This window comes from Corythoichthys intestinalis, chromosome 2 (assembly GCF_030265065.1).
Source record: "Corythoichthys intestinalis isolate RoL2023-P3 chromosome 2, ASM3026506v1, whole genome shotgun sequence".
NCBI lineage: Eukaryota > Metazoa > Chordata > Actinopteri > Syngnathiformes > Syngnathidae > Corythoichthys > Corythoichthys intestinalis.
The window spans coordinates 63,348,230-63,370,917 of NC_080396.1; the positions used below are offsets into that span (position 1 = coordinate 63,348,230).

Consider the following 22,688-nt stretch of genomic DNA (forward strand, 5'->3'; position numbering starts at 1 on the left):
TACATTCGCCTGCAGTCAATTGCAGGTAACGTATACTGTAGAAAAAAACATTTGCCTAAATTCTGACAAATGGACAATTTTTGTAAGTCTTCAATGAACTTAACATGTTTTTTGATGTAAATATATATATTTTTAAAAAATCAGTTTTACTGTCAAACTGTTGCCATCACAAAGACTTGAATGTTGTTACTGTTGTAAAAATGACAACGGCATACCAGTTCAACCCACATGCGCCTTTCACATTTTTATTATTGATTTAATTAAGTAATAATAATGATAATACTAAAAATAAATGAATAAAGCTGTCAACCCTTTTGCAATTGGCTGGCTGAATGTTGACGTGATTTTGTTTAACAAGTAGCTCAAAATATGCACTGAACTTTGGCTGAATTTATGTGATAAATTTGCCTTGTTTTGTTGAATGTTTTCTGATAAATAAAAGTCTCATTTGCCTCTCATTCAAAAACACACCTACACACACACAAACACACGCACTTTGTAAAGGGGATGTGGTCGGACTAGTGAAATCAATTATACATAGCTTGGTAATTACAGTGAGGAATTAAAATATGTAATGTCAGCGTTCTACTATTCTTTACTGTCCATCTAAAAACTGTTTGCCTTTCAGTCTGTGTGTCTCTTAAAGCTCCATTCAGCCCACAATAATGTTCACCCGCCCAATATGGCCTAAGTGCCCAAGTGTGTGTGCAACATCCTGCATGTGTATACGTGTACAGGTTTGCTTGTCATGTGTTTGTGAGACCACCTATTACTCAGAGAGTTACGTGTAATGCATACAGTTTCTAGAAGAGAGGTGGAAGGGATATGAAGCTTTTAGGAAAAAACCTGAACATCAATAACGAACTCAGTGGCTCAGCGAAAATCATTAATAGGATGTACAATCCAACCTTCTCATTACAAACTCATAGCCAGCTATTCTCACACATTGTTAGAACATTTTTTTCGATATACATAGAAATAATCTGTCACGGTTCAAACTGAAACCATAATGCAAAAATCAGCTTCACTTTTTAACTCTAATGATCGATTAAATTGCTAAGTTCCTTTCATATTCTTGTTTCATCTTTTTTAGGAAGCTTCTTTCAACAACTTTTTTTGAGACTGCTCCTCAGTAAAAAGTTTAATTAGGTGAAAAGTTCTCAAGTTTGTTCCAAAAGTATGATGCATTCAGTCAGTCGGTTCAGAATACCAGAAAGTGGATTTAGACAATGGAGTTTTGTGTTTTATCATTTGAAGAAATTCATTGCTGTACCAAGTTATCAAAATGGATATTGCACAATATTGACAGTAAAAATAATTTATAATATTGTACTTAATTGTCAGAGCTAGTAATTATATTCCCTAAGTGTTTTTAATGTCTGTATTTGTATGTCTACATATTGTAGTTAGCATAAATATTTTTGGCACCTACAGTATTTTGACAAAACATTTTTATAACTTTACCCTTCTCTGAAGGTAACACGGGAGGATTCCTGCGGAAGATAATCTATACTAGTTTGATGTTCCTCACCCTGCAGTGTTTCATGCAGATCCCTTTTGCCTACATCACACCAGAGGGTAGAACAACACACGAGCAATTGTGTTAATGTTTTCCAAAATCAGTGCCTAAAAGCACAGAATATCTTGACCACCTTTCCTCTTCCTCTGGTGATCTTTTCAACAGTTAGTGGCTTCTGGGAGGATGTCCTCTACCATGTGGGTATTGTGAGGTAAGGAATCACTTTTGAACAGTGTCGTCAAACAATAAAATACTCACCTAGGTTCTTCTGTTGATGGTCAAAAATGTCCATAATTTATTAATCAAACGTGAATTCATTTTTTTTTCTCGTAGTGATACAAATTTAAAGGAAATAGTGCATGTGTTTCCAGATTCATTTCTGTCGACCCAGGGAACATTGTACGCCTCCTAGCACCAGACATTGGCCTTCTTGTTTCCACACTCTTCATACTAAGACTCTGCAGAAAACTACTAAGAGCAGCACCTCAGGTCAACCTCCACGAAAATGGGATCCCACCCTCTGACTCAGAGGTAAGCATATCAGGCTTCACTATTCGTATACAAAATGAGGAGAAGAAAAACAGGGATCTGGATCTGAATGTATGGCATCTGGCAGGACCTGGAAACCTCCGATACAGAGTCTGATGAAGGGAGCGAATGCTCTGACAGCTCAGACGAGAGCACGGTACCTGTTGAGTCAGTTCCGCCTCAGTTTGTTCAGAAGTTCCTGATGTTTGCGGCTGGCTTTAGGCTGTTGTTATCAACTATTATGAACACTGCGGGCAAAGTGGTAGTCACTTTATTACTCGGACTGGCTGGTAAGGTGCAACAGGTCCATACATTTAGGGTTGTTTCAATGCCGGAATATTATTTGTCATGTTATTTTCTTACTGTGTGTAAATTCCCAGGTATCACCCTACCGTCCCTTACCTCTGGTGTATATTTTGGAACGTTCCTTGGATTGGTGTGGTGGTGGATACTTGGCCGATCGACCAGCCTGCTTCTTTTCAGCTCTCTCTGTGTCATGATGACTATCTTCAGTGGAGGGCACCTTCTAGCCCTCTATGTTTACCAGCTTCCTCTGTCCCAGCAGCTGGTACCACCTGATGATGTCTTTGCTAGGTAAATAGATTTATTGCGTATGGAGTAGAGAACGACCGATATGGTTTTTTTCAGGCCTGATACAGATTGTTAGTCGTTAGCGGGGCCAATAACCGATTTTTGATAATCATTTGATGTAAAAGTGTAAAAATTGGTGTAAACAATTGAATAATGCAAACACTGAAATTCATTGAAATGCCTAAAGCATGTTCATTGAACCACACAAATAAAAAATTAGCTCCAGGAGTGCCTGAATTTCCAAGACCCTAGACTTCACTATCAGTTCACTGGACACCGGGCACAGGGCCGATCCGTGGGGGGCCTATTTAAAAAAAAAAATCAAATATTTTCAAAACCAAAGCCGCTAGCGACCTAAAACCAAAACAAGCACCTCCATTAGGCATATATGAAACTCCATTTGCAGTGACACCAAAAAAATCAAAGTCTTTCCCTAATAGATAACCGATTCATTATTTTTTTATACAAGTATAACAAAACTTAAAATGGCCATAAAATTATCAAATTTTAAGCTAGACGCACAAAAATCACTAAATGCAAAGATAAACATCTATATTTCAGGATCAATAGCAATATTTAACATATCATATGAGTTTTTGCCCAAAATAGCAACCTAAATGTTTTTCATTTAGTGCAAGTTTTCAACAGCTAATAAATCACTCAATTTTCAGATCAGAAACTTAATGCTTGAGGAAAGCATGCAGAATCATCTTGATTATACTGAACAAAAGCAAAATGTGCATTTTTCTATATACAATCACAACTTATTTAGGTTGAATTCCGATGTTACTATTGCCTCAGCACGTCTTGCCAGTGTTCTGTCAAATTTTGCTCTCTTATAATATTTTGCTCCCAAAGTTTTTGCGGTGGTGAATAAGCCCTGTTTAACATTCGGATGGACTCTGAATGTTATCCAAAGGTGCTAGATAAACAAGTGACATCATAAACATACATGTGCAACACGAAAATGGCGTAAATTAATGCTTAACGACAAAGTGAAGACATTAACAATGAAAGAGCGGTGTGCAGTTGTTGTATGCAGCTAGCATGGTGGGATGTGTCTGAGGAGAACTTTTCTAGATGTCCATCCATGATCAAACATAAATTAATATTCCTTTCTTTAAAGAAAGTTTGTAGTGTTTACTTTGGAACCGCTGTATTCGTGGCCATTTTTAACATTACGGGCATTCGCAGAACCGCAAAGTTGCAATTTCTGATGGGATGCAAAATTTGACAGAACACCAGCTATCTGGCCCTTGTCGTTTTTAGATTGAAACCTTACATAAAATGAAACACGTAAAAGGCGATTTTTTTTTGTATGGATGCAGAAATGTCTAAATGACTACTTTTTTTTTTTAAATTACGTGATCATTTGAATGAAAAAGTTACACAACTGTGTATGGATACAACATGGCGGCCATCACAAATCAAAGAGCTTTTTAAGTTGAAAATTCATGTAAATAAATGCGTACATCCACGAATTTCTATAGATATGAACATAAAACAGTCTAGATACTTGGTTAAAAGCAAACAACTGGGCTGTTGTCATTCATTTTATGTAAATATTTCAAGCTAAAATTACGCTATTGTGTAATCCAACGTGCAGGGTGCTATTTAATATAATAATTGTCTTGAATCCTCGACCAAATCACTTTTGAGACACTCCTGCCTGCTTGTATGCAGTAAAACATTTGTTCTGTTTCCACCTACTTAAATCCAGCGTTAGAACGCAGCGTGTGTTTGAGTTTATCACAGTGAAAGCCAACTCAATGGTCTGCCTGGGTCGGCCTTCCTACGGGAAGGCGTGGCGCAGTGTCTGTAGGAGCTCAGGCACGTGCGGGGGGGGGGGGGGGGGGGGGGGCAGAGGGGGCTTGAGCACCTGCACCTTTGCCCCTGCATGCCCACAGTGCCCCTTTTTTTTTTTTTTTGGTGCGTATGTGTGTTGCGTATGTGTGTGTGCTGGCCGACTGTGAAACTGTGCAGGCAAGCGACCGAGTACTTTACCTAAACATCGAAACACCTAAAAAAAAAAAAAAAAAAAGCCGTCTGTGTGCCGCTAAGCCGCCGCATGGAAGTTATGTTGTTGTAAGGTGTATTAAATTTGTGTCCATGTGTCCTTATACAGTTGAATAAAAGGTTGAATAAAAAATAGCTCCCTAAAAAAATTTCTACAGAAAATACAACAAAAAAAGTTCTCAGACTCAGCAGAACCTCTTGTAAAGTTAAATAAAAACTTAGATAATAGCTCCCTGATTTTTTTCACAATAAACAATATCACATTTCAATATAACTGAAATTAACTTTGTTTTAACTTCAAACAAAAACAAAAAGTGTAGGAATTCTCAGGCTCAGCATTATCTCTAGTAAATGCAAATAAAAACTTGCTTCCCTAAACGCTAACCCTTAAAAAGGTGGAAAGGCGCAATACAAGTACAACTCTATTGACCATTACCATTTAACCAATCAGAGGATGGGGTGAATACTATTGCATCTGAGCTGAAATAACCCAGTTTTAAATGGATTTTTTTCATATCGGCCAGTCGGATTAAAAAAAAAAAAAAAGTCTGATACCGATATATGTCAAATTTCCAAATATAGGCGCCAATAATCAGCCCGGCTGATAATCGGTCTACTAACCCTCTCATACGGAGTAGAAAATGTACATACTAGTACAAAACAAATTTGTCTGTGTTATGTAGGGATATGTATCCAAGAAGTTGAATTTGATCTGTCTGTCTGTCTTAGGCTGTTTGGAATGACTGGCGTGATCCGAACTAACAGTTCTGACCCGTATATGCTCGGTCTCCAGCCCAACGTCACCTGGCCAGACTTCATCAACCCTTTTGTTTTGCTGCTGTTGTATTACACATTGGTTACTCTGCTACACAAATGGGTCCAAATCACAGATGAGGTTGGTCAACACTGAGTTCATCTTTTTCATACGCAATTAAGTCAAATTATAAAGTTGAGGTTTTTTTTTTTTTTTTTCCAGGAAAACTTTAACGGTGAAGATAGTCCAATTTACACTCCAGATGCTCCCCCAAGCTTCTCCAGAGTTGTGTACATCACGGGAGATAAGCATGATGTAATCTATAAATCATGTATACCATGTGTACTATATCTTGAATTAGGTATTGCTAAGCCTGTATTTTGGTTCTGATACCAAGTTTAACTCATTTAATGGAGGAGCCTGCTACCGTTATCTGTTGTCACATTAGCATAGTGCAGCAAAAATGCGGATTATTGTGTATTTTTCCGCACTGAGATGTCTCCTTGCAAGGGATGATTTTACCACATTTAAAGGGAACGATAGCCAGTATTTACGCCAGACTGTCTATAAAAGTAAAGCCCATTAAATGAATCATGATGAAGTTTACTAAGTGATTTTCTATGAATTAAATGCTTTGGCATTCTTTACATACAAACACAAAACGCACCAAAAATATTAGTGCTATCAACGAAATGAGTATTTTCTTTCTTCTAATTTTAGCTCTTGAGCAGCACAGAGGAGGAAACGTATCTACCAAACGAGGTAGAGGATTTTTCATTTTAATACTTCTGTTGGCGAAGACAGCATATGCTTTCCTATTTTTCACTTTAATGTATGCATTCTTTTTCCAAAGCCAATGATTTTAATGAAAGGAAACTCATGGCAAGGGGTCTATGGAGAGGATCAAGGAAGCTTGCTTGGAGGTGCCGGATACACCAATTGTTACCCTCTCTCACAGTATGAAGGCATAAATTCACCATCACATGGTAGATAAATTGAATACCTCAAAGGATGTTTATATTCACTTTTTAAATTTCTTTATTGCGGCACTGAAGGCGAAATGTTATTGCCTTGTCTGTTTGTCCCTTCAGCTACGGAGAGCCAAGGTGTAATGGAGAGGACTGACCAGTCCTTGGCCAGTCTCACAGAAAATTCTTCTCCCGACTCTAGCCCAAGTGGTCTAGTTATCTTTGGAAAGCTGCTCCAAAAACACAGCTATGTCAGCGGTCTAATCATCATGATGGTAGGAAGTCAACCTATGAATTATAAATAGATTTGTAATTGAATGGACAAATCAAGTGCTCCCAAATGTCCAAAGGAGTAAATAAAACCCAGTTTTTAGTGTTCTAATGTTGTCATTAGTATTGTACAAGCTTAGGAAATATACTAGTCTACTGTATATACTATAAAAGAATGTAATAATATTAGGGTAAATGGTTTAGCTAGAGCAACACTTAACTATTTTTTCTTCTCCTTTGCTTTGCAAGGTAGACAAACCAACTTTTGGTACCTATGACACTGTGGATCCAGCATATCCTTACAGCTTGTCAGCTGAAGGAATAATGAAAGACTCGAAAATATCTTGGTAGATGGCTGCATTGCATGTACCCTTCAGAAAACACAGTGAAACCACGTCAGCAGATGACATGTCACCTAAAATTCTTACTCAAAATGGGTCACGCTGGACTTAAAGCAACTTGGATTCTTTGCCTTCACATTAATCCGACTTAGGTCTAGACCCTTGATTGACGAATGAAATGCAATATTTGATTTAATTTGAAAGGATGGCTTTAGACCATTAAGTAAGAGTTCTTTTCTGTGTGTGGTGGCTCTCAAAGCACCGACACAGCCCATGTCCAATTCTTTTTAATCTATTTTAATCAATATGTGTCCAGTTATCCCTGTTGCTGGAGTACTTTCTCTAACCACAATTTTTTTCTCGCAATCAATTTTCTGTTAATATGCTAGGATACAGCTTATTTTAACAAAGACCCTTTGTGGCTCACTACAGTTTGTAGCTCTATATGAAAGGTGTCAGATGTTAAAGGGAACCTCAGATGTTAAAGGGAACCGCAGACTTAAAGAATTGTAGGCTCTTATAAGCCACAATTGTTGTCTTTCACTAAATATGTCATTAGAAACACATATATTATTGCCGTTGTTTTCAAAATCTATAATATTTACTACATGTTTTGACTGACGGAGGGCACCATGTTTCATGCGCGCAATGCACGCTGGGGGTGATGACGCAGTTGGGCTGGACTGGGAGAACAACTGTGTTAGCTAGCAAGTGAAGCTAGTATGACGACTGGCATGATTTTATCACATTCTGCTTGTCAGATTATTTTGTTACAGAGCAGTGTAATGAGTTCCCAACGTCGTACCTGCATTCAATTCCAGATCATCAGCAGTGTCTTTAAACCGATCCCAGGCGGCTTGCCGAGATATTGACTTGCTGCCATTTGACAGTTTGCATATCCGTTCGTATCTAATTGCATCATTGCCTTGTTTTTTTCGTTTGTCTCCCTCTCACCGCGGCTTCCCTCAGGTCTTTTTTAATTGATCTCGACCTACTGTCACGGACCCTTTTTGTGTCTGTGACAGCCGCACTTTCTTTTCAGTTGCGTTTCATTTTCAGGTTTTATCGCACAGACAGACAACACATGAGGGTTGCGATTGCTTTATAAGAAAAGTCATAATTCCAAAGTCACGCGCAAGTATAGTCCTGTGGTCTATGCGCTTGTCTGTCGCACAGAATAGGCGGGTTCGAATCCTGCTGGAGACCTTCATTTAATTGGTTTTGCTGCTCGTTTTGTGAAATATCGACAGTGCTGTCTGCTCATCACTTTTCCGCCCGGGTTCAAATTGGAAGGGAAGAACCGACGACATTTTTATGTAGCTAAAGACAATGTGGTAGCTCGGCAGCGCTGCCCAGTCACGTCACTGCCCAGAGTGCATTGCGTCGTCAACAACAATGGCGACCTACTAGTTGAACTAATTTTACAAATTTTATTAAAAGGAAAACATTAAGAGGGGTTTTAATATCAGATTATTATAACTTATACTAACATTTATCTTTTAAGAATTACATGTCTTTTTATCCGTGGAACCCTTTAAAGTGCCTGTGACACGAAAAAGCATGTTTATTTCATAATACACGCGATATTTTATGCCCCTGAATGATCTGGACCGCTTGGATGTGTGTGGAAGCGATCGCTATTTTTATTCAGTTTTTTGAATCCCGCGCCATGAAAATGAGTGACTTCCGGCTTCGGTCTTGCATTGAGAAGGAGGGCGCTGTGACGTGTACGGTAGAAGACGTCCTCTTCACGCTACAGTGTACTGTTGTGTATGAGGACCAAGGATTCAGCTGATTTTGCGGATTAATACGTTTATTTTTCGCATCACGCCAGCCAAACGGCTGCAGAAAAATCATTCTGTATGAGGGAGAGGCATATGCGCCTTTTTGGAGTTTAAAAGGTTCCCATTCACCGTGGATATTTACTGTGGGACCATTGGATTTACGAGGAAGTGAGTAAACATCTTGTTTTGTATTATGTCAAATATGAATACAGCGATTACAAAGTAAACACTACAAACTTTCTTTAAATGAAGGACTACTTACGTTTGATCATTGATAGGCATGTAAAAAGCTCTCCTAATGCTCATTAGCAGCAGCACGTTAGCTGCACAACAACTCCAGCCACCCTCCTCCGGGGAACGAACTGTAAATTGCTCTCCGCCGGGTGGTTTGCCGATCCGCGAAGACAATCGACAACCTGGTCGTCATGTCAAATAATCCAGGCTAGTTATGTGTGATTTTCCGCTTGGAAGACTTTGAAACATCACTCGGTCCGGGTTAGCATGTCGGCTAGCTGTCACGTCTTCTGGTTTGTTTACATTCTCCGAAGCCGGGGAAGGGAAATGACATATGTCCGATTTAGGTGTCATAAAATATCGTTCGGGAGGTGCAACAGTAAAGGTGAAGTCGACAGTTTTGACCATTATGGAGTAATTTTGCCATGTCGTCCTGAATAAATGCATTTTTATTATTTCATATTCCATTCAGCACAAGACTGTTATATGTCATGACCATGCAATTTATTTAGCAATTGGGGAAAATACTTGGATAAAAAGAATATCCTGTAAAAATATTGAAGTAAGGAGACAGAAACACTGACATTTTGCCGCTCTGTTCGTCGCGTTTTCCTCGTTGTGAATAGTTTCCCCTTGATGGTCTGACTGGTCCTTCTCAAGCCATTTATATAGCTATTGGGGGGGAAAAAAATTGGATATAAAGAATATCCTGTAAAAATATTGGAGTAGAGAGACTGAAACAATGACATTTTGCGGCTCTCTTCGTCGCGTTTTCCTCGTTCTGAATAATTCCCCCTCAATGGGCTGAATAGTAAAACCGATGAGCCCAGTCTACCGCTGACGTCATCCACCTGTTGGGGACGCTAAAGCCCTATAATGGTAGGAGTGGCTAACTGGCAGATTAAAAGACTAATTTCTTGTCATCTGCGCTTTGCTAAATTGTTGTATATAGTCGAATCGTCTCAAAATATGATTGTAATTCACATAATAATGCCATTTAAGACTTTTTTTCTCGTGTCATATGCTCTTTAAAGATACATGGCAAAAGTCAGGCTGGCTTACCAGGCTAGTCGATTGACTGTCCTCTGGACATTTAGAAAGTCAGCAGTCTTCCGTACGATTGTGTAGCATTTTGACCGAGCCTTTGTAGATGTTTTGAGTTAATTAACAGAGTGGAATACAAACTAAGTTAATTATCAACTAGAATAGAATAAAATAGGTCTGTAAACCATAAATATTAACATCATAAGAAACTTAGGTGTGCATTATCTCAATATGTGTGTTGTGATTCTATTTAATAGACTGTATGTTTCACCATCTGAAATGAATGACCAAGAAAACTTTTTTTATGATATTCCAATTTTAGATGTACCTGTGCTTGAATACAATTATGGGAAGCTCTAATTGTGATAAATAAAAACAACCTTGCTATACCTTCTTTTATCCTGTGAAGGTGTGGAGCATAACCTACACCAACTGGCTGACCTTTGCCTTGCTTATATGGTCGTGTATCATCTGGATGATGCGAGATCGGCGCCGATATGCTATGATGTCCGCCCCCTTCTTGGCAGTGTATGGCACGGTTCTCGTGGTTTTAGGCTTCGTCAGTGGCTTACGCCTGAGCCGGGCCGAGCTGTACCCTGGTCTGCCTCAGGCTGTCATAGAGGACTTTGATCTGAACAGTTATCACCCTGCTCCTTGCATCCACTTGGGACCAAAGGTAACACTGAGATACACAAGGGTATTCTTTAGAGCGGCACTTATAGCACAAATCTTTGCCAAGTCTGAACAAACCTAAAAAGTAAACAGCATATATACTAAGTGATGCATTTACTGCTTTTTAAGTGTCTTGATTCTCCAGGACCTTCTTATGTTTTTAGAATTACTTTTACCGTACAAACCCCTGTGGGCCCTATGGTCCTGGCCATTTCTAAAGTTAAGGAGTTAGACGCAGTCACAGTAAGGCATCGGTGTACTTTTTGTACTGGGAGTGGACAGGAATGAAAACAGATGGAAATGGAATCCATAGTTTCCACTACTGTCCACTTCAAGTTACTTTCAAGAGGCGAATATTTCAAAAACAACAATGTCAAAGGTATAGATTTTTCCTTCCTGCAAGTGCATGTAAAGCTCATTTCGACATGTGCAATACTAAGGCTAGCCAATCGCAAACGTTTCATCCAGTTCTCTGAGAATGGAAGGTATCGGGAGTCTACTATGCAGCCATATGTCATAGGTCATAATATTAATTTTAGATAAAGTTGGATGGGTGCTAAAAAGGGGTTGATTTTAACTATGTAAAGCTGTTTGAGTTTAATGTTTTATTAAAAGTTTTTAAAAATGCAATGACTGATTGATATTACCACATTTATGTTCAAATTTTGTCTTGATTATTCACCAACAACATAAGCAAACCGTCAAGATATGCATACAACCTTAACAAAAGAACAACTTGAATTGGTTTGTCACTGCAGCAAGTACCACACTTAAATATTCACATTAACAAAAAATAAACAACAAACAAGAAGGTACAGACACAATAAACAACCACGCTGATGGAGGATTACAAAACAACAACAACAATAAAGCAACAATATGAAGATGTTTTGTCTTCGTACATGCTAAGTAATTGATGTAATATTAAAACAATCATAGATCAGTTATACATTAAGTACATGTACATGTTAATTTCCTACAATGTGGCTCATGATTGTAATAATGAAATTATTGAGATTATATAAATTATTACTTTTATGATTGGGGATATTTGCTATGTGACCAAGTCAGAGAACGACAGCACAGATGGACCCACCGGTCTGGACTGTGAGAAGACAATGGTAGTCAGATAAAGCACAGTCCATATTGAGAAGATAATGGGGTACACCGTACAAATACTTCAATGTGGGTGTAGTGGTATATTTGCTTAACTTCAGTCCTGGCAGCATGGGTTCAGCTCCTACTTGAACAAGCTAAGCAATTTTGAAAATGTTGAGAAACTTACAAATGTATAAAGGAAAAGTTTAGAGAAGCATTAATTTAACAACCACTGTGTACACTGCTTTTGCCATATGTAGTTACTTGTTGCAAGACTAAAGAAAAACCTCTAAGATTTAAAGGCTTCCTGTAATATTTCAAAATTCTATATTCATGAATGGTCAAAGTATGACTGTCAGAAATATTGGAACAATGACGACAAAATTAACATTTACTGTACGCAATGTACAGTGCAAGAAACAGTCTATCCTTTGACTTACTGGAAGCCAGTGTAACGATTTCAAAACTGGTGTAATGTGGTCCAATTTCCTTTTAATCAAGACCTGTAAATATACCTTTGCAATAGTCCAATCTGCTGAAAATGAATGCGCGCATAAGTTTTTCCCATGTCTTGTTGAGTCAGAAGCCCCTTAATTCTGGCTATATTTTTAGGCGGTAATAAGCAGATTTAGTGACGGACTTTAGATGGCTATAAAATTTTAGGCCTGAGTCAATAATTACGCCAAGATTTCTGACCTGAGTGACATTGTGCTAAGGTGGCTGCTTATCTTTGAGCTTTCCTTTTTTGGCCCGAAAATGATCACTTTTGTCTTCTCCACATTTAACTGGAGAAAATTCTGGCACATCCATTCATTGATTTGATGAATGCATTTACTCAGGGAGACTAAGGGACTATAATCATATTGGGACACAGAAATGTAAAGTTGTGTGTCATCTGCATAGGTGTAATAGGAGATGTCATACTGTTCCATAATCTGCTCTAGCGGAAGCATATAGATGTTAAAAGATGTCGAGTACCTCTTTATCTTTGGCTCACTGATGGCTCTCGCCTTCCTGCTGCTTCTTGGTGCCCTCTGGGTACACCAATTCTCGTTGAGAATGAAGCGTCAACTCAACGGGGCAATGGAGATTGTGTTAGGTTTTGTGTTTGTTTTCTCCTAGTGTGACTTGTCCCTGTGATTGCCCATTGATTTCACCTGATGTGCCTTCTTCTAGACTATCCTCCTGTGCTCACCTGTTCCTTGTTGTCTCGTTATCCCTTGTCTGCTTGTGTGTATATAAGCTCCCATTTTCTGTTCACTCCTTGCTGCGTCATTGTCTATGTCTATGTCCGTCTCTGCCAAACTTCAAGTCCGTTCCAAGCCCTCGTGTACCAGTCCCTCTGATTTAAGTAAGTTTTGTTTTAATCTTGCCCTTTTATCCCCAGTGGTTTTGTTTGTACTTTGTGTTTTTGTTAGTTATAATTAAAACGTTTTTTGAGTTCATTGCCTTCTGCCTCCTGCCTTGCATTTTGTTTCCTGCGTTTGGGTCCACACACACCTGCCTGCCCAGCATTCCCTGACAGAATGACGCAGCCAATTGTGGACCCAGCGGGAAAGATCCGGCACCGGCGTGCACGCCAACGTTCATCCGCCCGTTCCCCTGATTATGTTCTGCCTCGCCACGTTTTTTTAGATTCCGATTTTTCTGATTTTGAAGAGTATCACAATTCATATGATTTTCTTTCTGACACCGACTCCGACCCAGATTTTGATTCCATGCCCTATTCTTCACCCTCTCAGTTTTTGTCACGCCTTAGTCATCCCACGTCCCCTTCCCAGCCTTTTTCTCTGGACCCTTACCTGGGTTCCCGTTTGGCCATCTACACTGGACCTCCGCGTGGTGGCCAGCGGGGGCGCCCAGGTAAGGGCCGTAGTTCCTACTACCCTCCTTCGATTTCACCACGTAATGTGCCACCCAGTCTGCCACAGAACATCGTCCGGAAGCCTCGGCGTGCTCGTCCACAGTCAAGTTCCTCCCGCGCCGGCTCCCCGCAGTCAAGTTCCTCCCGCGCCGGCTCCCCGCAGTCAAGTTCCTCCCGCGCCGGCTCCCCGCAGTCGAGTTCCTCCCGCGCCGGCTCCCCGCAGTCGAGTTCCTCCCGCGCCGGCTCCCCGCAGTCGAGTGCCACCCGCGCCGGCTCCCCGCAGTCGAGTGCCACCCGCGCCGGCTCCCCGCAGTCGAGTGCCTCCCGCGCCGGCTCCCCGCAGTCGAGTGCCTCCCGCGCCGGCTCCCCGCAGTCGAGTGCCTCCCGCGCCGGCTCCCCGCAGTCGAGTGCCTCCCGCGCCGGCTCCCCGCAGTCGAGTGCCTCCCGCGCCGGCTCCCCGCAGTCGAGTGCCTCCCGCGCCGGCTCCCCGCAGTCTTGTGCCCGCGCCGACCGCTTCTGTTTTCTCCTGCGACTCCGCTGCTGTTCCGCCAGCAGACTCCTGCGACTCCGCTGCTGTTCCGCCAGCAGACTCCTGCGACTCCGCTGCTGTTCCGCCAGCAGACTCCTGCGACTCCGCTGCTGTTCCGCCAGCAGACTCCTGCGACTCCGCTGCTGTTCCGCCAGCAGACTCCTGCGACTCCGCTGCTGTTCCGCCAGCAGTCTCCTGCGACTCCGCTGCTGTTCCGCCAGCAGTCTCCTGCGACTCCGCTGCTGTTCCGCCAGCAGACTCCTGCGACTCCGCTGCTGTTCCGCCAGCAGACTCCTGCGACTCCGCTGCTGTTCCGCCAGCAGACTCCTACGACTCCGCTGCTGTTCCGCCAGCAGACTCCTGCGACTCCGCTGCTGTTCCGCCAGCAGACTCCTGCGACTCCGCTGCTGTTCCGCCAGCAGTCTCCTGCGACTCCGCTGCTGTCCCGCCAGCAGTCTCCTGCGACTCCGCTTCTGTCCCGCCAGCAGTCTCCTGCGACTCCGCTGCTGTCCCGCCAGCAGTCTCCTGCGACTCCGCTGCTGTCCCGCCAGCAGTCTCCTGCGACTCCGCTGCTGTCCCGCCAGCAGACGACACCGCTGCTGTCCCGCCAGCAGACGCCGAAGTTCCTGGCCCTCGCCCCGACGATGCTGCTCCCCGCTTCTTGCCACGGCTTGGCGGCATGAAGGACCGAGCACTGCCTCGTCTGGGACGCCCTCCTGATCGGCCCGTGCAGTCGCCCAACGTCTGGCGCCCTGGACGCCCTCCAGATCGACCCTTGCGGTCAACCCATGCCTGGCGTCCTGGACGCCCGCCTGACTGGCCCTGACGGGCTGGTGTTGCTCCCTCCCCCGAGCAACCTTCGGACTTTTTGTTTCTTCAGGACGTCTGGGATCCGTCCCTTGAGGGGGGGGTACTGTTAGGTTTTGTGTTTGTTTTCTCCTAGTGTGACTTGTCCCTGTGATTGCCCATTGATTTCACCTGATGTGCCTTCTTCTAGACTATCCTCCTGTGCTCACCTGTTCCTTGTTGTCTCGTTATCCCTTGTCTGCTTGTGTGTATATAAGCTCCCATTTTCTGTTCACTCCTTGCTGCGTCATTGTCTATGTCTATGTCCGTCTCTGCCAAACTTCAAGTCCGTTCCAAGCCCTCGTGTACCAGTCCCTCTGATTTAAGTAAGTTTTGTTTTAATCTTGCCCTTTTATCCCCAGTGGTTTTGTTTGTACTTTGTGTTTTTGTTAGTTATAATTAAAACGTTTTTTGAGTTCATTGCCTTCTGCCTCCTGCCTTGCATTTTGTTTCCTGCGTTTGGGTCCACACACACCTGCCTGCCCAGCATTCCCTGACAGATTGCTCGTAACAAAGGCGAAAAATTGTCCCAGGTGACGAAGGAACAAGCAGCGTTAAGTGATGCCACCGCTCAAATGGTCACGAAAATCATCACGGAGATTCGGGATCATGAAAGGCTCGCTCGCGAGAACCGGGCAAGGGAGGATGATGACTAATCTTCCAGAGCGGATACAGCAGACGTGGGCCTCCATGATACCCCGGCCATCCCTCCCTACACCAACTTGGAAATCAACCTATCCAATGAACCTACTCAAATTGACAATATTGCGAAATGCCATGGCAATCAATGACTTTTGGAAAGATATATGAGTAAAAAAATGGACTATGCAACACTAACATGCTAGACTGTGCGTCCCGGGCTGTTGGGGGACGGGTATCGATAAGCATATGCTTTTTTCCCGTCTTCCTTTGTCTGTCATAGTCTTTTCGGGCAAATTACTCCATATTCTGTGTCAATGTTTCTCTTTCTTGGCCAAACTATCACACACTCTGTAACTGTCAATGATACTGATGATGATGACAATGACAATGACAATAAATTAATTCATTCATTCAAATAAGAGTGGTCCAAGAATTGACCCTTGAGGGACTCCACACGTGAATTTGGTTCGTTCTGACTGATGGTTTCTGATTGACACAAAGAAATCCCTATCATGTAAATAAGACGTGAACCACTGAAGAACAGTGTCAGTAAGGCCTACCCACTGTTCCAATCTGCTGAGTAGTATGTTGTGATCAACCGTGTCGAATGTGGCACCGAGTTCTGTTTGCCTTTCTTGCCAAATTGATAGGACTTCCAAAATATCTCTTCAATTATTAACATTTTTAGATTTCTTCACAGCATTTCATAGAAATACTCCTAATAAATATATTAAACATGTTTTGTGTTGCTTTTTACGCAGGTTTTCTACACATTCAGCTTCTGGTTGATGTTTCGCCAGCAGCTGAAGGAAAGACAAGAGGAGCAGAAGCTGAAGGCCAAATCGCTTGATGAAATCAAAGTTATTCAAAGTAATTTAATTTGTTTCTCACAGAGATTCAATGTTTTTTTTTCATGCGGATTTTCTTGTCTTTCACTCCCTTGTATGTACCATTTTTAGCAGAGGAAAACCAGCCCTCTCCAGTTATGGCCATGCTAATCTCGGGAGTGAAAGGTGTCCTAGTCAAATACTGGATCCTCTTCTGCTGTTCCATGTTCTTTGTGGTCAGCTTCTCTGGAACGGTACACATGCACTGATAAACAGTCAGAAGAAAACACTTTATAGAAAATACTCCAAAGCATCTCTGCTTTGCATCGTCAAAATTTAAGAAAATGTTTCATTGCAAAAAAGTATCGACAAAAAAATCGACAAGTATGCATTATGTTAAGGTGACTTTTCTTCTGAAGTCATTACAGTACTTTTGTATTTAGATTACTTTTAAGTAGTATTTCAGTAGATTTAAGAATATTTTGGTGACTTTTTAAGTAGCATTTGCGAATATTTAGAATTTCAATTATGCAGATTTTCAACTTCAGACTTTTGGAGAGTATCTTTGTAGACCAACCGAATCAGCTTCATTACTTTATGAACACAGTTGCGAAACTTTAACACTTTCGTGCACAAAATATGATTTTCTTAAATGTTTTTATTATGTTCACATAGGACAGAGGTATGAAGCTTGTGGCCCAGGGGCCAATCGCAGCCCATCGGACAATATTTTGCAGCCACCATTTGACCCCCAATTGTAATAATAGTGTTTCCCGCATTTATTTTGAGATGGGCTATAAAACAATATACATACATCGTTTTAAATACAATGAATAAATTGATTGAAGGATCCATTTTGGTAAAAAAAAAAAAAAAAAAAAAAAAAAGTTTAAATATTAATAACTGGAAAGTGATGGAAGCAATCATTCAATTGCTCCCTTCCTCTCCCAGTTGAAATGGATTGGACGTTCTTTGCTGTCAATTGGTGTTCTCAATTTCCCTCTTTTACTCACTACCACAACACATACAGTGGTATGAAAAAGTATCTGAAACTTTTGGAATTTCTCACATTTCAGCATAAAATCACCATCAAAAGTGATCTGATCTTTGTCAAAATCACACAAATGAAAAAAACAGTGTCAGCTTTAACTAAACTATCATTGTTTGCATGCTATCCTCATTAAAATATGAAAACCTATAAATGTTTGAGTGGTTTTAGTTAAAGCAGACGCTGTTTTTACATCTGTGTGAGTTTGACAAAGATCAGATCACATTTGATGGTGACTTGATGCAGAAAATTGAGAAATTCCATAGGGTTCAGTTACTTTTTCATACCGCTGTACTCTGTGACCTTGGCTCGCGATGAATGAGTCATAGACTTCATAATGGTATTGACGGGACACGGGGCGAGGGGCCGATTAATAGGGGGCCTATCTCCGTCAAAGCTGACCAAGTCGACAAAGAGCTTTTTAAGTTGAAAATTCTTGTGAATAGATGCTTAAATCCCTGAATTCTTTATAGATATGGACGTATAACAGTCTCAATTGTTGGTTAAAAGCAAAAAAAACTTGCAGGTAGCATTTATTTTACAAATTATGTCGATGGGCAATGCTAGTCTGTAGCAGTTAATTTCTCCCATTGATTTTTTTCACAACGTTTCAAAATGCATGCATGGTACAAAAAAATTATAATAATTACCTTGAATCCTCGAACAAATCACTCCTGAGACAATCCTTCCTGTTGATATGCGGTACAGGTTTCTTACTTTTTCAACTAAATCCGGCGTTACATATGCCGCATGCATATGTTTATGTTTATACACAGCTCCTCTTGATGTGGGCGGCCCCCCTGCTTGAAGGGGAGGGGGGAAGTGACCTGTCAATACCATTATGAATTCTATGAATGAGTTAAATAATGAGAACTTTTGAATAGATGTCCACTGTCCCTGAAGGGGTTCAATTTTGATTCATCCTTTCTGAGTGACCCATTTTAAACATGCAATGATGAATCAACTTGCAGTAAAGACAGTATAGGATGATACATTACAGGCCAAAGGTTTGGACACACCTTCTCCTTCGTGGGTTTTCTTTATTTTTGGGACTATTTACATTGTAAATTCGTACTGAATGTAATAAAACTATAAATGGCCAAGTGTGGAATTATGTACTTCGCAGAAAAAGGTGAAATAACTAAAAACATGTATAATATTCTAGCATCTTCTAAGTAGCCACCCTTTGCTCTGCTTACTATTTCGCACTCTTGCCATTCTCTTGATGAACTTGAAGAGGGAGTCACCTAAAGTGGTTTTTGACTTCACAGGTATGCCTTTTCAGGGTTGATTTGTGAAGTTTATTGCTTTATCAGTGGGGTTGGGATCTTCATTTGTGCTGCATTGAACGAGGTGTGTGCAAACTTTTGGCCTGTACTGTATGTCAAAGGAATATAAATGTACTTACAATGATCTTGACTTTGTATGATTTTCTCAGGTGGTTGTTTACAAGATTCTTTACATTGTCCTATTCCTCTCCTTCGTTGTTATGTACCAGGTATGTGTTGCATTTTGACTGCTATGGTTACCTAAACAGATGTCAAATATTATAAATAACTCCCTATCAGAATACTGCAGTACAGTTGTATGACACTGCAAACTACAACCACAATCACTGACAGGGTGAATCAAAACTAAGCGTATATTTCTGATGCATGTTTCTTTTTAACCTCATGAGACAGATGCTTAAAAATCTTTAGAAGGTCTCAGGTAAGGTCATCTAAGGTATGCAAACCAAGGCAAGGCACAAACACAGTCAAATTAGCCCTCTCTATTGATTTCAAGTCATAAATGCACACACATCCATTTTTGTTAGCGTTTTCCTGGTTTTCCTCGCCCTTCTTGTGTTTCTGCTGACCTTTTAGATACACACTGCTCACTTAGCACACAAATGCCTAATGGCTGAAAAGGCGGTGGGCACAAGACACCATTAATTCTCTATTTGGATATCGTCAGCAACCCTGTGGTCTATTTGCATTGTGCGGTAGGGATAGTAATTCCTTAATAGGTAAATAGGATCTTTAATGATCCTGTATTGATTCATTAACAATTTCTACATAAATTTACTAAACCTCATCCTATTAAAATTTACAAGCTTACCAAATAAAGACAAAAGGTTTTTCTACCGTTTAGGGTAAAAAAAGTAAAACATTAAGGAAATATACACAAACTCAAGGGTTAATGTTAATATCTAAGACGTATGGAACTTTGCCCCATCCACTGCACTTTGAATCCAAGTATTTAATTTTTTATTTTATTTTTTAGAACAAACATGGTATGGTATCTGTCAAAATGAACAACAAAATCCTCTTTTTTATCCTTAGTTCATTGGCAGCCTGTTTCGGCAGAAACTTTTTGTGTCGGGATTTTTTTTTGCTTTCTTTGGTTGTTTTCCAATAGTGATAGTACATCATAAAACTGTTTCTTTGTCAAAATCATTACTTAACAAACAAATAGCAAAATTTTTAATATAAGTTGATCAAGGGTTTTTTGGGTATATTTTAGGTTCGTTTTGATTTGTGGCGTCGATACTTGAAGATGTTCTGGGCGGTGGTGGTAGGCTACTCCATGTTAGTGTTGATCGCTGTCTACATGTACCAGTTCCGAAGTGTGTCCGCACTCTTCCGACAGATCCTGGGCATGTCCGAGGATGGGTGAGTAAAGTTAATGACACGCCGATTGTAAATTTTGTGTTTCATTTTGTATCCTCTGTTAGTCTACGGGATCTGGGTTTGGAACGCTATGACACAGTAGAGCTCTTCACCCGCATCCTGCTTCCTGCAGCGTTCCTCTTGGCTTGTATTCTTCAGCTGCATTATTTCAACTCTGACTTCCTGACCCTCAGTGACATTGGCAATGTTCCTGTCCGAGAAATTTCCAGGTGAGAGGGAAAGCAAATATTGATTGAAAAAGAGATATTGAGAGTAGTCTAGCTGATTCAACACATATGGCAGGAACTATGGTGAAAAAAACGTCAATTTGATTTATTCTAATATGGTATAAATACAGTGCCTTGAATAAGTATTCGGCCCCCTTGAATCTTGCAACCTTTCGCCACATTTCAGGCTTCAAACATAAAGATATGAAATTTAATTTTTTTGTCAAGAATCAACAACAAGTGGCACACAATCGTGAAGTGGAACAACATTTATTGGATAATTTAAACTTTTTTAACAAATAAAAAACTGAAAAGTGGGGCGTGCAATATTATTCGGCCCCTTTACTTTCAGTGCAGCAAACTCACTCCAGAAGTTCAGTGAGGATCTCTGAATGATCCAATGTTGTCCTAAATGACCGATGATGATAAATAGAATCCACCTGTGTGTAATCAAGTCTCCGTATAAATGCACCTGCTCTGTGATAGTCTCAGGGTTCTGTTTAAAGTGCAGAGAGTATTATGAAAACCATTAGTCTCAGGGTTCTGTTTAAAGTGCAGAGAGTATTATGAAAGCCAAGGAACACACCAGGCAGGGCCGAGATACTGTTGTGGAGAAGTTTAAAGCCGGATTTGGATACAAAAAGATTTCCCAAGCATTAAACATCTCAAGGAGCACTGTGCAAGCCATCATATTGAAATGGAAGGAGCATCAGACCACTGCAAATCTACCAAGACCCGGCCGTCCTTCCAAACGTTCTTCTCAAACAAGGAGAAAACTGATCAGAGATTTAGCCAAGAGGCCCATGATCACTCTGGATGAACTGCAGAGATCTACAGCTGAGGTGGGAGAGTCTGTCCATAGGACAACAATCAGTCGTACACTGCACAAATCTGGCCTTTATGGAAGAGTGGCAAGAAGAAAGCCATTTCTCAAAGATATCCATAAAAAGTCTCGTTTAAAGTTTGCCACAAGCCACCTGGGAGACACACCAAACATGTGGAAGAAGGTGCTCTGGTCAGATGAAACCAAAATTGAACATTTTGGCCACAATGCAAAACGATATGTTTGGCGTAAAAGCAATACAACTCATCACCCTGAACACACCATCCGCACTGTCAAACATGGTGGTGGCAGCATCATGGTTTGGGCCTGCTTTTCTTCAGCAGGGACAGGGAAGATGGTTAAAATTGACGGGAAGATGAATGCAGCCAAATACAGGAAGATTCTGGAAGAAAAACCTGTTGGTATCTGCACAAGACCTGAGACTGGGACGGAGATTTATCTTCCAACAGGACAATGATCCAAAACATAAAGCCAAATCTACAATGGAATGGTTAAAAAATAAACGTATCCAGGTGTTAGAATGGCCAAGTCAAAGTCCAGACCTGAATCCAATCGAAAATCTGTGGAAAGAGCTGAAGACTGCTGTTCACAAACACTCTCCGTCCAACCTCACTGAGCTCGAGCTGTTTTGCAAGGAAGAATGGGCAAGAATGTCAGTCTCTCGATGTGCAAAACTGATAGAAACATACCCCAAGCGACTTGCAGCTGTAATTGGAGCAAAAGGTGGCGCTACAAAGTATTAATGCAAGGGGGCCGAATAATATTGCACGCCCCACTTTTCAGTTTTTTATTTGTTAAAAAAGTTTAAATTATCCAATAAATTTTGTTCCACTTCACGATTGTGTCCGACTTGTTGTTGATTCTTGACAAAAAATTAAAATTTTATATCTTTATGTTTGAAGCCTGAAATGTGGCGAAAGGTTGCAAGGTTCAAGGGGGCCGAATACTTTTGCAAGGCACTGTATATAATAGAGAAACTAATGTGACCCTAGCGTACAATGAAATAATTTTTCCTCCATCTATCCTTTACTTAGAGAGGAACAACTGAGAAGTTCGGTCAACATGATTTCTGACATGTAAGTCTTCGTCCCTCTTTGTATTATAGATCAGGTGAGATGAGCATCAGATATGAGTCAAAGTAAAATCAGCAGAAAGCAGAAATTTAAACAAATATACAGTATAAATCAGAGTTCAATTTTATACAGAAACAAGTAAAATGTACATACTGTAAAGCAGGGGTCGGGAACCTTTTTGACCAAGAGAGCCAAAAAACCCAACATATTTTAAAATATGATTCCATGAGAGCCTACAGTGTGTGTGTGTCAATATCCTTATTTTCGGTCATATAATGCCCAATTTCTCCCAGAAAATGATTGCAACTACAAATGCTT

General features: G+C 40.8%; 1 protein-coding gene across 1 annotated transcript in view; it reads left to right on the forward strand.

Moving 5' to 3' along the window:
• Window positions 1-22,688, forward strand: part of si:dkey-11f4.7 (piezo-type mechanosensitive ion channel component 2) — a 64,311-nt gene that overhangs the window by 3,366 nt on the left and 38,257 nt on the right. Inside the window, exons 3-19 of the mRNA XM_057830634.1 lie at window positions 1,477-1,578; window positions 1,685-1,730; window positions 1,891-2,050; window positions 2,136-2,337; window positions 2,428-2,641; window positions 5,384-5,549; window positions 5,631-5,723; window positions 6,129-6,170; window positions 6,262-6,386; window positions 6,489-6,651; window positions 10,459-10,725; window positions 16,462-16,570; window positions 16,660-16,781; window positions 19,014-19,073; window positions 20,081-20,229; window positions 20,292-20,456; window positions 22,332-22,373. Coding sequence (XP_057686617.1) covers window positions 1,477-1,578; window positions 1,685-1,730; window positions 1,891-2,050; window positions 2,136-2,337; window positions 2,428-2,641; window positions 5,384-5,549; window positions 5,631-5,723; window positions 6,129-6,170; window positions 6,262-6,386; window positions 6,489-6,651; window positions 10,459-10,725; window positions 16,462-16,570; window positions 16,660-16,781; window positions 19,014-19,073; window positions 20,081-20,229; window positions 20,292-20,456; window positions 22,332-22,373 — 2,227 coding nt within the window. The remainder of the gene's footprint in view (window positions 1-1,476; window positions 1,579-1,684; window positions 1,731-1,890; window positions 2,051-2,135; window positions 2,338-2,427; window positions 2,642-5,383; window positions 5,550-5,630; window positions 5,724-6,128; window positions 6,171-6,261; window positions 6,387-6,488; window positions 6,652-10,458; window positions 10,726-16,461; window positions 16,571-16,659; window positions 16,782-19,013; window positions 19,074-20,080; window positions 20,230-20,291; window positions 20,457-22,331; window positions 22,374-22,688) is intronic.